The 16,421-nt window shown below is 41.9% G+C and overlaps 2 protein-coding genes across 10 annotated transcripts in view; both read right to left on the bottom strand.

The window, feature by feature from the left end:
* Positions 1-4,395: 4,395 nt before the first annotated feature.
* On the bottom strand, positions 4,396-7,945 carry ywhah (tyrosine 3-monooxygenase/tryptophan 5-monooxygenase activation protein, eta polypeptide). Its single transcript, XM_029709212.1, has 2 exons — positions 7,489-7,945; positions 4,396-6,483 (listed from the first exon to the last, which is right to left on the bottom strand). Exons 1-2 carry the CDS (start codon positions 7,573-7,575, stop codon positions 5,830-5,832), a joined length of 741 nt encoding a protein of 246 aa, XP_029565072.1. The 5' UTR covers positions 7,576-7,945; the 3' UTR covers positions 4,396-5,829.
* Positions 7,946-11,921: 3,976 nt separating this feature from the next.
* The window catches only part of depdc5 (DEP domain containing 5, GATOR1 subcomplex subunit), a 28,361-nt gene continuing 23,861 nt past the window's right edge, over positions 11,922-16,421 (bottom strand). For 6 of the 9 annotated variants that reach the window (XM_029709202.1, XM_029709206.1, XM_029709207.1 and 3 more), the window contains 5 exons: positions 14,285-14,454; positions 13,392-13,563; positions 13,140-13,200; positions 12,696-12,778; positions 11,922-12,529 (listed from right to left, as the gene is read on the bottom strand). In XM_029709202.1, the coding sequence (XP_029565062.1) occupies positions 12,231-12,529; positions 12,696-12,778; positions 13,140-13,200; positions 13,392-13,563; positions 14,285-14,454 (785 nt within the window). In that variant the 3' untranslated portion in view covers positions 11,922-12,230. Of the gene's footprint in view, positions 12,530-12,695; positions 12,779-13,139; positions 13,201-13,391; positions 13,564-14,284; positions 14,455-15,665; positions 16,286-16,421 lie in introns of those variants that run through there. The other 3 variants (XM_029709209.1, XM_029709210.1, XR_003868891.1) reach the window with 2 other exon arrangements.

Here is a 16,421-nt window from a genome sequence, read left to right as displayed (position 1 = left end):
TGAAAGCATAAGCTATAGCTAGCTAGCACTGAAGTTCATAAAATGTGGTGAGTAGTTGACTCAAGGAGAAAGAAAAAAATAGTTCAACAGTTTTGAACAAATTCATTTATTCAAAAATGAAGGAGAGGCAAGAGAGAGAGAAAGAGAGATACTTTGTCTTTTTTCATTTTCACTTACCTAGCTAGTTTAGCCTACTCAAACACCCTGCTCAAACAGACATGAATACTATGTTAGCTAGCTGGCTATGGTAGCTTGCCGGCTGTTGCTATCAAACACTGGAACTCTTCGAAGTCAAGGTAAGCTTTTGGTTTTATTAATTTATTGCCCGCCAGTGTAACTGCTTAACTCCTTGCTGACTGTACACTGTAATGCATGATCGTAGCGGGTTTACTAACACCTTAGTTCTAGTAGCTATGTTGACTATGACATTATTTAATATGGTGACAACGATGTAGCATGTGTGTAGCGGTTAGTGGTTATGATATGAAGGTTTGGTTTGGAAAGGTTTTTTCATCTGGTCACAGACAGCTGATGTGTTGTGCACTGAAGTCCACAAGCGCAGGGAAAAGGTGAGAAGAGGGGAGTGAGTAGATGCGAGAAGCAATTCTACAATGATCAAAAGGATCATGCTGTTTGTATGTGGCTGCTATGAAAGTGAACTCTGTTTGCGTATGATCAGGGGTGTATTCATTCCGCCGATTCTGTTGTAGAAACATTTCTTAAACGGAAGGAAAAGGAACAAAATACGATAAACTTACCTGAATTTGTCCTATAGAAAAATCTGGTTTGCAACTGTTGGACAAATGATTACACCCTAGATCAGCTAGAGGCAACAAAAGTGTGCAAGGTAGTGTTGAATGTGTCAATGTCTGTCACCTTGATTACTCAAATTTCTCTCGACCTGTGCTCCTACATTGTAAACTTTCATTCATAGGCTAGGTTGTAGCAAGCTCATGATGTGTATAGGTAAAATTTGACTATCATGTAGTAGCCTAAATCTATGGATGTTACATTGAGCTGGGTTAATTGTATATGAATGACAGTTATCCAATGTGTTGTAGTAGAAATAAGGCCAAGCTCATAAAAAAAGATTGCTGTCCCTCATTTTAAACGGCACCAACCGCCACTGGTGTGTTGGTTAATAGTGTGTTTGAGACAATGCAAAGAATGTGCTTTATGGCAAACAAAGGGTCATTGAAGGGGAAATCAACAGTTGCTACATCCATTTTTGGACTTATAGATTAATTATATGTACCCATTGATTCTTGAAGAATGTACAGTAACTTATGCCTCATAAGCTTAGTTCAACTGTTGTACCCTATCAGAACCCCAAATATAAGCTTGTTTTACTCCAATGTTTGTAAATAAACACAATATAGCATAAGAACGATCATTTTGATATCATGGTTGGTCAGTCCTTGCATCCATAGCTCTGTCTAGGAATTTGAGAATTGTTGCATTTCTCCAAACCCATCCCTCAGCTTTTTACCGAAACAGTGGCAGGCAGTAGCTTTGTTATTGTTTCTACTGCTGATTGACGCTTTAATGATCAACTGAACCGAAAATACTTAGAAGAAAAAAAATATCCTATAAAATACAACTTGTAAGCCACTCCACTTCAGAATTACACTAACCCTAGTCCTAATGGAAACGGCTGAAAGTAGGTGACTACTGTAGGTAGATACATCAACTGTGAAAGTGCTGTGGCAGCAGGTGAATTGTGGACTCCTGGGAGAAAGAGCACACCAAAGAGCATACAGGAAAAACAATATATTGGGTTTTTGATAGATCACAACCATTAGGAAGGGTTTATTGGCTATAATAGGACATGTTTAATGGGGAAATATAGTAATAGCATTAAATGTATGTTAATGGATATGGCTGTTGACAATAAGCCCAGTCCATGAACTCCTCTGTCAATATTATGATTTATTTCCACAAGGAAACAAATTCTGAATCAAGGTAACAGTCAATCACAAAACTACCTCACTCACAGAGTAAACACACACAGAGAGTGGGTTAATGATTATTCTGCCCCTCCTCTATTCCTCTTCAGGTTGCTGGTGAAGACTTGAGTGTGCGTGTGATAAGGGGCTATCCATAAAATGTTATTAATCTCTCTCATCACAGCTACAAACAATCTGGTTCACATACATTTACATCAGCCATTAGTCTCTACAGGTATAAAACATTTACAATGTCACTGTATGATCTTACCCTTGTATTGTTCCAAGGGTTGGGTAGGTTACTTTTTCAATGTAATCCGTTACAGTTACTAGTTACCTGTCCAAAATTGTAATCAGTAACGTAACTTTTGGATTACCCAAACTCAGTAACGTAATCTGATTACATTCAGTTATTTTTAGATTACTTTTCCCTTAAGAGGCAATTGAACATCTATTGCAGGATAAATAAACGTTAAAGTTTACATAGCTGCCCCTGAACAAGGTAGTTAACCCACTGTTCCTAGGCCGTCATTGAAAATAAGAATTTGTTCTTAACTGACTTGCCTAGTTAAATAAAGGTAAAATAAATTTTAAAAATATATGGATGTACAATTTCACTTTATGGGTTGGTTATGTAGGCTTCTTCAAACCCATCGCTTTTTACTAGATATAATAATACAATTAAATTATATCTTTACATTAAAAACCAGTCTCAGAATTCCAGTCACTCCAATAAATGTTATACCCCTTCATCTTCAAGAATAGGACTTGGAAATATGGAGGTATAGATTAGCCAAATTGTTTTACCTGAGCATAACCCCAAAACTAAGGACTTATTAGCCAGCCCTACTCTGTTGATTATGATTTTGTTGTCATGGAGGACTGATTGGACTTATTGATTCGAGTTAAAAAATGGATGCTCATGGAATGGCATGCTTTAAGCACTACTGAAAAGTGTTATTTACATGTGAAAATTAATGCCATATGCTGCATTTGCTATAGGCCTATTGTTTACCTTTTTGTTAATGCCTATTTGATATCTTGATAACATGCAGTTGTTTAAAGGGCAAATCCAAAGATGAAACAATAACAAAATGGTCGCCCCGCCTCTGCTTTGGTAAAAAGCTGAGGGATGGGCCTGGAGAAATCTAGCCACTGCGATTAATAGACAGAGCTATAGATGCAAGGACCCATGATTTCAAAATGTTTGTTTTAACAATGTTATAAATTAGATATACACTACCGTTTAAAAGTTTAGGGTCACTTAGAAATGTCCTAGTTTTTTAAAGAATAGTACATTTTTTGTCCATTAAAATAACATCAAATTTATCCGAAATACAGTGTAGACATTGTTAACGTTGTAAATGACTATTGTAGCTGGAAACGGCAGATTTTTTATGGAATATCTACATAGGCGTACAGAGGCCCATTATCAGCAACCATTACTCCTGTGTTCCAATGGCACGTTGTGTTAGCTAATCCAAGTTGATCATTTTAAAAGGCTTATTGAGCATTGGAAAACCCTTTTGCAATTATGTTAGCACAGCTGAAAAATGTTGTGCTGATTAAAGAAGCAATAAAACTGGCCTTCTTTAGACTAGTTAAGTATCTGGAGCATCAGCATTTGTGGGTTCGATTACAGGCTCAAAATGGCCAGAAACAAAGAACTTTCTTCTGAAACTCATCAGTCTACTCTTGTTCTGAGAAATGAAGGCTATTCCATGTGAGAAATTGTCAAGAAACTGAAGATCTGGTACAACGCTGTGTACTACTCCCTTCACAGAACAGCGCAAACTGGCTCTTAACAGAATAGAAAGAGGAGTGGGAGGCCCAGGTGCACAAATGAGCAAGAGGACAAGTACATTAGTGTCTAGTTTCAGAAACAGACACCTGACAAGTCAACTGAGGCACCTCTTCACTGTTGACATTGAGACTGGTGTTTTGAGGGTACTATTTAATGAAGCTGCCAGTTGAGGACTTGTGAGGCATCTTGTTTCTCAAACTACACACTCTAATGTACTTGTCCTCTTGCTCAGTTGTGCAATCTGATTACAATATTTTTGCTGGTAACGTAATGGATTACAGTTACCCATTTTTTGTAATCCCTTACATGTAATCTGTTTTTTTGTAATCCCTTACATGTAACGGATTACATGTTACTCCCCAACCTTGAATGCTCCTATATCATCAACACCTGATGCTTCTTCCCTGACCCTGAGCTTTTATCTTAGCAATTTCAAAGCCTGAACTATGCCCGACCTCTCTCCTCCCTGAGATGATCGAGATAAGCCTGTACCAATATAAAAGACTGACAATTTAATTGATAGAACTTTGATTGGTTTTGGATCATGATGGTTTTCTATTTCTTTCATCCTTGTATTCCTTGTAGTGGGATGTTTGTAATACCAGTCTCAGCATAGACCTATAAATCAATGATAAAGTCAAAAGATTGCAACAACAAAAAATCCCTTTAATGGGTCTGTTACGTTATTATGGACCTTGTAGTCGGGAGGGTAAAAGTACCAGAAACAACCACCAGGTAAGTAGCGACTCTGGAGCTTAACATGGTAAAATGCAGCACAACAAAGAGCCAGGAAGGTAAAAAAAAAAGAAAAAAGTGGTAAAACAAGCCAGGGTGGTGTTCAGTTGGGCATATAGAATCAAAACTTTTGCAACAGAAAACTAAAATGGGTCATATTACACCTACTACTAGCCTACTGTCCATTTCACTCCAACAGAAGTGTGCAGCTAATTCATTGGAAATGTAGGCTGCACCAAGACACCATTCTGACTTTGTCCATCGTGGGGAGGAATACCATGAGAACATTCTCACAAAAAAACACAATACAATCCTACACAGTGATGTGTGCGTGTGTGTAATACAGAGATAATCGGAATGAGAAAGAAAATACACGTTCAGCAGGAAACATCATGACCAAATAGCTCATGACCGCAGGGCCACAGATTCACTCATGGTGACTGATGCACACGAGCATGCTGTTCATCCAAGCATTCACACAGAACAGGGTATAAACCCACAAGTTCCCAGGGTAGGTAATGTTTTAATGGCATTCTTTTAATGACCACACATTATTCAGAATAATAAACAAATGTACTTGCACAACTGAAAACTCCAGACACCGTCCCATCAACCTTCAAATAGTGGACATTTCAAAATGGTATGATTGCTGGCACACACATTGACAGGGGCTAGCAGTGCACACAGAGATCAGAGGGCAGAGTGGAAAGGGCAACAGACAGGAAATCGAGAGGAGGAACAGACAGACATCTTACAGTGACAGGGGGGCATAGAAAGGGTTCAAGTTCAGAAGGAGATCACAACCACATTCTGGTCAATAGTAACATTTCCACTATGCTGTGTAACGTAATGAAATACATTTTCCCTAATTAGAATTACAGACATCCACTCATGATCGATACTAAATTGTCCTCACGAGAACATCCTGTGGAAATGTCACTTGAATACCAACTAGTCAGTTAATTATCAGCAACTATGGAAGGGAGGGGATGGAATGGATCGAAGCAGAAAAAAATACCACCTAGCACACAGGAAGTGGGCCATGGACAGAAAGCCTTGGAGGACAGAAAAGAGGGAGAGAGTTGAGCAGGACAGTATGAGAGGGTGAATGCAGCAAGGGAAGAGGTGAGAATGTAGGACAAAAATGGCAGGCCACTAGAGAACAGATTATTCCTCATGAGGCCTTAATTGAGCATGATAATGGCACAAAGAGACAAAGAGGTGAGCGATGAGGAAGAGATTAGAGAACAAAAGATCTGAAACTAGTAAAGAATGGGGGGGGGCAGTGGGAAGGGGAGTGGCTAACTCTAGCTAAAGACTATCAGGGGTTAGGAGGAGGTGGTCTCAGGGTTGGGCCTCTCCCCCCTCGCTGTCCTGCTGGTCGCTGGTCCACAGGGTCAGGTTGTCCCGCAGCAGCTGCATGATGAGGGTGGAGTCCTTATAGGAGTCCTCGTTCAGATTGTCCAGGTGTCCGATGGCCTCATCAAAGGCCTCCTTGGCCAGCTTGCAGGCCTCCTCGGGGGCGTTTTGGATCTCGTAGTAGAACACAGAGAAGTTGAGGGCCAGACCTAGGCGGATGGGGTGGGTGGCCGCCATGCTCTTGCTGATCTCGTAGGCCTCCTTGTAGGCGCCCTCGGAGGACTCCACGGCGGAGGTCTTCTTCTCGGCCGTGGCCACCTCGGCCAGGTAGCGGTAGTAGTCGCCCTTCATCTTCAGGTAGAACACCTTGCTCTCCAGCTGGTCTTCTCCGCAGCTCTTGATGAGGAACTGGTCAAGCAGGTTGAGCACGTCCTGGCAGACCGTCTCCAGCTCCTTCTCGATGGTCTCCCGGTAGGCCTTCACCAGCTCCAGCTTCTTGTCGTTGCCATCGGCCATGGCCCTCTGCTCGATGCTGGAGGTGACGCGCCAGGAGGACCGCCTGGCTCCCACCACGTTCTTGTAGGCCACGGAGAGCAGGTTGCGGTCGTCGTTACTCAGAGGCTCACTCAGCTCAGTCACCTGGTGAGGGCATAGAAGTGTTGCAAAGAATGGTGTCAGGATGTGAAAATGCTACCATATCATAAACCTTCCATAAATTGAACAAATGTACCATTGACCTAACATTCCTATCCTGAAGAAAAGCTCTAGAAATTAACCAATGACAAAGGTGTGACGTTGCAGGGTGCATGCATGCCTAGGTGGAGAAAGCCTAGACTGTGCTTGATTCTTAACTGTGAATATTAAACCCTCTTTTTTATATAAAGATGCTTGTCTTATGCCTTTTGAGAAACAGGCTACAATTAAGTCATAAGCTAAATATGTATCCATCATCATCGATACATCAAACTGCAGCAGCCATTTCCACCCTTGCAGACAGGTTTGTGGGTGCGTTTGTAAAGGAGCAAAATCTGGTCGTTTATAAACTTCCGCCATCATATTTGTTCGTAATTTAAGAAATTGTACCTCTGTCTGGCATAAATATGACGACTATTCTGTATATTAGTCTATTACAGGAAAGGTAAGACCAGCTTTCAAGCTTGGAATAGCTAGTTTTATTCAATCGGCCCAAAGTGATGTAGTGAACGAACGCACCCAACGTGTGTCCCTGTTCAGCCTCTAGGCTAGTGCTGCTACTACTGCATCATACACCAGCCGTAGCCACGAAACCAGACAACCACCAGTTTCATTGTTAGCTCAGCTAGCTCTTTAGCTACCACATTCACTTCTAAAAAATATATGGCAAAATAACATAGCAACAGAAGCGAAATAGCCAACCTTGGTATTGTGTGCACCAGGTTTCACATTGATTTATGATATTGCACAGAATTCTGGAAATTATTTCTTAAATTAAGACGATAATCCCAGGTACTACAGTTAGTTAGCAAGTTAGCAAGAGGCTACATTGTCTGACTAGTGAATAATGTAATAATAGATGACCTTTGTTACAAACTGATATGAATTACTGTCACATTTGGCCATTCTTCCAAGTGAGCTGCATTGCTCATTATGCAAAATGATGTCTACCTGTTTCATCGCTGAGGCCATGTCATCGTACCGCTCAGCCTGCTCAGCCATACGGGCTCTCTGGATCAGTTGCTCTCTATCTGCCATTGTCGCTGTTGATGTGCCGAAGGTCGAACAGTCAGTTCCAAGATACGGGAGGCTATTGACGATAACTAGGTGTATTCGAAAGCAATGTGTATTTTCCCGATGACGTCCAACGCTACACACAGCACATCAAATGTCACTGCGGATTATCTCTAAAAACTCACAATACTAGCTAAACAATGGTGAAACAATACGATTTTCAATGCTGCCGAGGCGCAAATTAGAATTAAGATAATCAGTGACTCCCCTCCAAGTCCTCGCTCCAACCCCTAACCGACTCTATCTCAACACCCGGTGGCTAACTAGCTGCTGCGGCCTCCCACTGCTATCGACATTGGGTGATGCTCCAAGAGTCCTGTCTATCCGGGGCGGGCGGGGGGGTGAAGGCTGCTGCTGATATTTCAAGATGACGTCACTTTCTAAAAATAGAAACGTACGGTGCAGGCGTGCACCTGCGCAGTGCAACGTACTGCATCGGTTGCAGCAAATGAGAGCGCGTGCGTGTAGGGTTGCAGCTAGCGTGACCTCACATATGGCATACAAGTAATGGTTCCACCATAGTAGGATGGAGATGTGAACATATAGGACATAAGCAGTGCCTTCCCTTACGTCTACCCAGTCCCAAAGCCATGATAGCGTTTATGCCAACCGCTGTAATGTACAAAACATGACTGAAAGGTACAGAAGACCTCTGTGTTGCTGACAAGTATTCCCTCCCCTCATCCCTAAAAGGAAATCACTCCCCATTCCAGCGTCTCTTCCCTGTAACTGGGTAGGAGGAGTGTATGACACACTTCTGTATATTATCAGGGATGTGATATTATTCCAATGTAGCAGAACATCTAGCTACCAGCAGTGTTGGTGAGTCGTGAGCTAAATGTAGTTCAACTAGTAACTATACTGAACTAAAATATAAATGCAACAGGTAACGTGTTGGTCCTATGTTACATGAAATTAAATAAAAAGATTGCAGAAATTTTACATACACACAAAAAACGTATTTCTCCCAAATGTTGTGCACAAATTTGTTTACACCCGTTTGTGAGGATTTCTCATTTGCCAAGATAATCTACCTACCTGACAGGTATGGCATATCAAGAAGCAGATTAAACAGCAAAATCATGGGCTCCCGAGTGGCGCAGCATCTAAGGCACTGCATCTCAGTGCAAGAGGCATCACTACAGTCTCTGGTTTGAATCCAGGCTGTATCACATCCGGCCATGATTGGGCGGCGCACAATTGGCCCAGCATTGTCCGGGTTTGGCCATCATTGTAAATGAGAATTTATTCTTAACTGACTTGCCTAGTTAAAAAATGAAACATTACACAGGACACCTTGTGCTGGGGACAATAAAAGGCCACTCTATAATGTGCTATTTTGTCACATGCCACAGATGTCTACATTTTTGCAATTGGCATGCTGACTGCAGGAATGTCCACCTGAGCTGCTGTCAGAAAATTGAATGTTAATTTCTCTACCATAAGCAGTCATTTTAGAGAATTTGTTAGTACATCCAACCCGCCTCACAACCACAGACCAAGAGTAACCACGCCAGCCCAGGACCTCCACATCTGGCTTTTTCACCTGTGGGATCATCTGACACCAGCCACCTGGACAGCTGATGAAACGGAGGAGTCTGAAATGAAGCCCTTTTGTGGGGAAAAAGAAATTCTGACTGGTTGGGCCTGGCTCCCCAGTAGGTGGGCCTATGTACAATTTGCAGACTGCAGTAGCTTGGTGGTAGTTGAACTAAATTCAAATCTAGGTAGTGTTTATTACTTTTTTGCCATGTAGCGGTGTAGCTAACTGAGATTCCCTAAAAATCTCAGTTGGTTCGTAGCAAGTTAGGATAATTTAGGTTAAGGTTAGGACAAGGATTAAGGAAAATGGTCTCCTAACCTTTTACAAAATAACTTTAGTTAAACTATATTTTTCTTAGGGGTAGCTTTAGTGTAGCTTAACTTCTTCCAGCGTGAAGTTATTGGTAGCTTGGTAAACTATATTTTCAGAGTAGCTTCCCCAACATCGGCTACCAGTCACCGAGAAGGTAAACTAGCATTACATTATCCCCTTGCAATAAAACATCCTGAACAAACCCCATAACAACCTCTTGATATTTATTTTGTATTCATTTCTGCAACAAATTAATACTCCTCAAAGTTTTAAATTTCACAGTTGCACTCGTAAACACATCATGTACAATTGAGAGCATCCTGCCTGGTATGGCAACTGCACCGTTCGCAACCGCAGGGCTCTCCAGAGTGTGGTGCAGTCTGCCCAACGCATCACCGGGCGCAAACTACCTGCCCTCCAGGACACCTACAGCACCCGATGTCGCAGGAAGGCCAAAAAGATCATCAAGGACATCAGCCACCCGAACCATGCCTTGTTCACCCCACTATCATCCAGAAGGCGAGGTCAGTACAGCTGCATCAAAGCTGGAACCGAGACTGAAAAACAGCTTCTATCTCAAGGCCATCAGCCTGTTAAATAGCCATCACTAGCCAGCTTCCACCCGGTTACGCAACCCTGCACATTAAAGGCTGCTGTCCTATATACAGTTGAAGTCGGAAGTTTACGTACACCTTAGCCAAATACATTTAAACTCAGTTTCACAATTTCTGACATTTAATCCTAGTAAAAATGTCCTGTCTTATAGGTCAGTTAGGATCCCCACTTTATTTAAAGAATGTGAAATGTCAGAATAATAGTAGAGAGAATGATTTATTTAAACTTTTATATATATCTTTCATCACATTCCCAGTGGGTCAGAAGTTTGCGTACTAATTGAGTGTATCTGGTAGCGTTGCCTTTAAATTGTTTAACTTGGGTCAAACGTTTCGGGTAGCCTTTCACAAGCTTCCCACAATAAATTGGGTGGATTTTGGCCCATTCCTCCTGACAGAACTGGTGTAACTGGAGTCAGGTTTGTAGGTCTCCTTGCTCGCACACTTTTTCAGTTCTGCCCACAAATTTTCTATATGATTGAGATCAGGGCTTTGTGATGGCCACTCCAAAACCTTGACTTTGTTGTCCTTAAGCCATTTTGCCACAACCTTATGAAGACCCAATTGCAACCAAGCTTTAACTTCCTGACTGATATCTTGAGATGTTGCTTCAATATATCCACATAATTTTTCTACCTCATGATGCCATCTATTTTGTGAAGTGCACCAGTCCCTCATGCAGCAAAGCACCCCCACAATATGATGCTGCCACCCCCGTGCTTCACGGTTGGGATGGTGTTCTTCGGCTTGCAAGCCTCCCCCTTTTTCCTCCAAACATAACGATGGTCATTATGGCAAAACAGTTCTATTTTTGTTTCATCAGACCAGAGGACATTTCTCCAAAAAGTACAATCTTTGTCCCCATGTCCAGTTGCAAACCGTAGTCTGGCTTTTATATGGCGGTTTTGGATCAGTGGCTTCCTTGCTGAGCGGCCTTTCAGGTTATGTCGATATAGGACTCGTTTTACTGTGGATATCAATACTTTTGTACAGGTTTTCTCCAGCATCTTCACAAGGTCCTTTGCTGTTGTTCTGGGATTGATTTGCACTTTTCTCACCAAAGTACATTCATCTCTAGGAGACAGAACGCATCTCCTTCCTGAGCGGTATGACGGCTATGTGGTCCCATGGTGTTAATGCTTGCGTACTATTGTTTGTACAGATGAATGTGGTACCTTCAGTCGTTTGGAAATTGCTCCCAAGGATGAACCAGACTTGGAGGTCTACAATTTTTTTTTAGGTCTTGGCTGATTTCTTTTGATTTTCCCATGTCAAGCAAAGAGGCACCGAGTTTGAAGGTAGGCCTTGAAATACATCCACAGATACACCTCCAATTGACTCAAATTATGTAAATTAGCTTATCAGAAGCTTCTAAAGCCATGACATTTTCTAGAATTTTCCAAGCTGTTTAAAAGCAGTCAACTCAGTGCATGTAAACTTCTGACCCACTGGAATTGTGATACAGTGAATTATAAGTTAAATAATCCGTCTTAATAATTGTAAAGAAAATTACTTGTGTCATGCACAAAGTAGATATCCTAACCGACTTGCAAAAACTATACCTTGTTAACAAGACATTTGTGGAGTGGTTGAAAAACGAGTTTTAATGACTCCAACCTAAGTTTATGTAAACTTCCGATTTCAACTGTACAGACTTGGAATTACCAGCCACTTTAATAATGGAACCCTAGTCACTTTAATAATGTTTAAATAAAGTTTACATACTGCTTTACCCATCTCATATGTATATACTGTATTCTATTCTACTGTATTTTAGTCAATAACATCTGCTAAATATGTGTATGTGACCAATAAAATGTGATTTGATGTAGAGGCGTATACCAGGTTTAGATTAGTTATTTTATTATTCACTTGATATGAAGAAAAAGTAGCAGCTTAGTAGCAGGACCAGAAGAAGCAGAATCTCTGCTCCTCATGCATAGTCTTCATATTAAACTGTCATAACACTTGACCTGCCACCTTGACCTAGATGCAAAGCACAAGTCCTGCCACAGATGGGACATAGCACACTTATACAAGGTGTTGTTGAGGAGAATTCTTCCCGAAAACCTCAACACTGCAGCCAATGCATTCCCATTTCAATAGATTTGTATATCTCTCTTTCTCAGTTTCACCTCTCCATCTCGTCTTCATGGAGCACTAGCGTTCATTTTCTCCTGGCAGCTGTCCCAAAAGTTCACCAGCCTCTTGTCTTTGTTGGCGCAGAAGTCAGTGAAGTCTCTGAGCAGGCGGTCAGCCAGCTTCTCGTCCCCAAGCACACCCGTCCTCCAAGCCTTGGTCAGCATGGTATTGTAGGCCCAGTAGTAACCCACCAGCTCTTCCGATCCAAACAGGCCCTGACTGGCTGATGCTGTTGAATTCCTCCTCCTCCGCTGCTGCCCGCTAGAGTACTTCCTCTTGGAGTAGGGCAGCTGGAGGAACACTGTGCCTAGAGAAGGAGGTAGAAGGGGAGCGGGGAGGACAGAGAGGGAGAGAAAGAGGGGCAGGAGAACAGTACTGTGAGGGAGGGTGTTAGCGATATCAAAGGGCATATTGAAAAAAAATGTGTGACAGAATTAGAAATTATGCTCATCTTTGTGTTTATATGTGCCTACCTGTTACGTGGATGTATTGGGGTTTGTTCTCTGAAGGGAAGTTGAAAGCAGAGGCAGAAAACTTGTCTTGGACAAAACCGAATCTGAGCGAGAGAGGTAAGTGAGAGAATCTTTGGATAAACACCTAAAGCCCTTTGCAGCACATATAGTGCCTCAGAGTTTATTTATAGACATCTCCATCCCATGTTTACAGAGAACAACAAAAACATTTCTGCCACATACACCAGATAGGTGGAGTGAAATGTGTAGTTTTACAGGGTCAGCCATAGTAGTGCGTCGCCCCTGGAGCAAATTAGGATTAAGAGGCTTGCTCAAGGGCACGTCGACAGATTTTTCACCTTGTCGCCTCAGGTATTCGAACATGCAACCTTTCGGTTACTGGCTCAACGCTCTAACCGCTAAGCTACCGGCTGCCCTCTAAACTATGTATAGAGAATCACCTACCGGTATAGTATGGCCTCCTGAAAGAGCTGCATTCTATCCCAATACGTCTCTGGTTCAAACCCTGTCAAACAATTATCACAGCGGAATAATATAGACAAGCATGAACACCCAAAGCAACACCCAATAAATTGTTTATGCTTCTGCCCCTGTACGTTTACTTACAATCTATGTTAAAAATAGGTACTCTATAAAATGATGGAGACAAACTGTGTACAATGACAGTGGTGTAAAAAGCTCCTAGTGTTTCCTCACCCTCAAACAGGTTGTCGCTGCCGTCCCTCAGCAGACGGTGGATGTGGAGAGGGATGAAGAGCTGGGCCCGCAGTGGGTCACCATATAGGTAGGAGGGCAGGGCAAAGGGCACCTCCAGGACGGGCACCAACAGGAACCCACAGGAGGCAGCCTTTCTGTGCCAGCCTTGGACCTGTCGAGATGGGAGTATGGTGGAGTGTCAAGATAAACATGGGTCTTGTTGTCAAACTCTCTCGTCCAAGCAAACAATGTGATGTGTAGTGTTGTGATGTCGGGAATTAGTGAGCTGTTCTTCGCCCTTATGGTTTAATTATCAGCTGACATGCCTTGTATGACATCCTGAAATATTTAATTTAGTCGTTTACTACATATCTGTGGCAACATCAAGAAATATGTCAGTAGGTCTTAAAAAGATCTTACATGAAATAATGCTGACAGGAAGTCTTAATCTTAGTCTTAATGTGTAGAGTGCTAGACTAACTTTTTGCACTGGTGGCACTACCAACGTTTTCAGGTCGATGGCACTAGCACATGATTTGGTCGCACCAATTAAATTGGGCCGTTTTTTGGGGAAGCATTTAGAAATGTAAATTCAAAACAGAGCATGATGAATGAACTGCGCATCGCAAACATTCAACCAAGACTTCGGACCAAACTTTTTGAATACCTGGTTTGCATACCCATTGCTGTTAGAATACATTTTTATAAAAGCACATTGTGAACCAAAAACAAATGTGACCAGATAACAAAAAAATTAACTGGCACCCTAGCGACCAATAAAACATTGTCAAGTCAAAGGGTCGTAAATGCGAGCGTTTTGGTCACAGTTTGAAGCCCTGAGAGTGTCTCTAGTGAGTCAATGGACATTCCCCCTCTGTCTGTCCTTGTCTTACCATCTCAAAGAGAACAGCTGCAGTGACGGCCATCCAGTGCAGCTTGACCTCGAAGGCAGCGTTGAGGGAGAAGTTGCCATGATAATAGCAGCTGCACCACTCGGTGCGATCGCTACGATTGTTAACGTCCACATCCAAGGTGACTGTCTTCTGCTCTGGTACAGTGGCAGCTGAGGAGAGAGACAAGGAGGGAGGGGAGAGAGAGAGAGAGAGCAAGGGAGTAGAGGGACAGGCCCAGAGATCAGGCCCAAAGGGAGAGATGGTTGTAGAGATGGACAGGCAGGAAGAGGACATTTACATGGATATTATGAGATTAAGAGGATGAGAGTTGTTGGAGTATATGGCACAAATGTTTGTGATGGAGTTAGAAACTTCACGAAGAATGTTAGTAAGTTATCGAAAGTCAGTGAAGCCACAATATTCCACCATCCTCTCTTGCCCTGAAATACCTCTTATGCTCAGAATCTCTCTCCAGGGTTGGGGTCAATTCCATGTCAATTCAGGAAGTACACTGAAATTCCAATTCAATTTCTCTTCAACACCTTTCAGTTAGGACAATTTGGAATTTGTTTTATCTTCTGAATTGACCCCAAACCTGTTCTGTACTGACTATGTGCTAAGTATGCATGCATCACAATTCTTTAGAAATCATGATTTGTTTGTCCATATGATTATTTCATTCTGAAAAGGTTAGTGTGTTATTTTTTTTTGTATTATTTAAAAATAGGCCTATAGGTTTTAAATTACCAGTACACTGTTAATCACTGGAGACAACACAAACATGGTCATCATGACAAACATACGCATACAATAAATTCTTTCTACAGCTAGATTTTGGTGTCATTGTTTCATGATTTGCTGGAGAGGAACCATTGAGTTTATGTATAAATTACTATATTTTATGGTACTGAATTATGATTCACAACTCATATTAATCTCACAGAAATGTGTCCAAATAAACCAGATTTTATGGGAGAAAAGTTTTTGCATTTACGTTTTCAGCAATGTTGGGTATAATGACCATATCTGTTTTCTGAGCAGATGGGGGCATAGCCTACAGTTAGAGGTGTTTTTCTCAGTGTCAGACATTTTCATGGCAATAAGCTGGTTTATATAAACCAGAAATCCATTCCAAACTCATCAGTAATTTAAAGTGGCAATCCTTAGTTGAAACAATTACAAAGCGGTCACCCTGCTTTGGAAAAAACTGAGGGATGGGCCTGGAGAAATGTAACCACTCTCAAATGAATAGACAGAGCTATGGATGCCCCCCCGCACCTCTCTGATTCAGAGCAGTTGAGTTAAATGCGGAAGACACATTTCAGTTGAATGCATTCAGTTGTGCAGCTGACTAGATATCCCCCTTTCCCTACTTTATAAATCCAAAAATGCATGTAGCAACTACAGATTGCCTCTAAATTGCTGTAAAAGTGGCAACATAAACAGCATCAAATCACAGTAAGAAAAATCACAGTGAGACAGAAAGAAGGATTGGTGAAGAATCCCTAAACGCATTAACAGTCTCACAACATTTTATAGTGGAAACGCATTAAACAGTATAGAGAGAGAAAGCAAAGAGGACAGTGCACTGCACACCACTGCACTACTGTACACAGCCACTACTACCACAGCATGCACTAAACACTACCACACCAACTAGTTCTCTAATTGGACGGAAAAGAGAACTACCACACCAATTACTGCTCTAATTGGAAGAAGTAGATGCAAATCACATCCATCAGCGATCCGATTGGATGGAGTTGTTTTCAAATCAGTCAACAGCGGCACGAGTACAACCATTAGATGTAATATGTACTGTACTTTACATACTGACATGCCAATTCAAGCTCCAATTGGAGGCAGAGGGGGTTGGGATGAGAATGGGAAGAGGTTTAGGTGTGCCACCAACCCGAGCTCTGCAAGCTGGAGTAGATAGATCACCAGCAATCACATGCAGCCCTGTTGTTGCCCGTATGGGGGATGGGTACTGAGGTCCAATGCCTTGTGTCACACAGAAGGAACAATGTCACCAGGATAATTATTAGTTCAGATGGCAAGTCATTGATTCAATGATGTGAGAGCAACGTTGCGATGGTGAGAAATTCAAGTCATGGAAAGTACTTCAAGAGTCAACTTG

Source organism: Salmo trutta, chromosome 23 (genome assembly GCF_901001165.1).
Source record: "Salmo trutta chromosome 23, fSalTru1.1, whole genome shotgun sequence".
NCBI lineage: Eukaryota > Metazoa > Chordata > Actinopteri > Salmoniformes > Salmonidae > Salmo > Salmo trutta.
This window is presented reverse-complemented; position numbering and strand designations above follow the sequence as displayed.

Excerpts from the sequence above, each read along its gene's own strand:
- ywhah (XM_029709212.1), bottom strand. The coding sequence starts at position 7,575 with ATGGCAGATAGAGAGCAACTGATCCAGAGAGCCCGTATGGCTGAGCAG. Across the intron at positions 6,484-7,488 it reads TGGCCTCAGCGATGAAACAG|GTGACTGAGCTGAGTGAGCC; the intron begins GTAGACATCATT and ends TGCCCTCACCAG.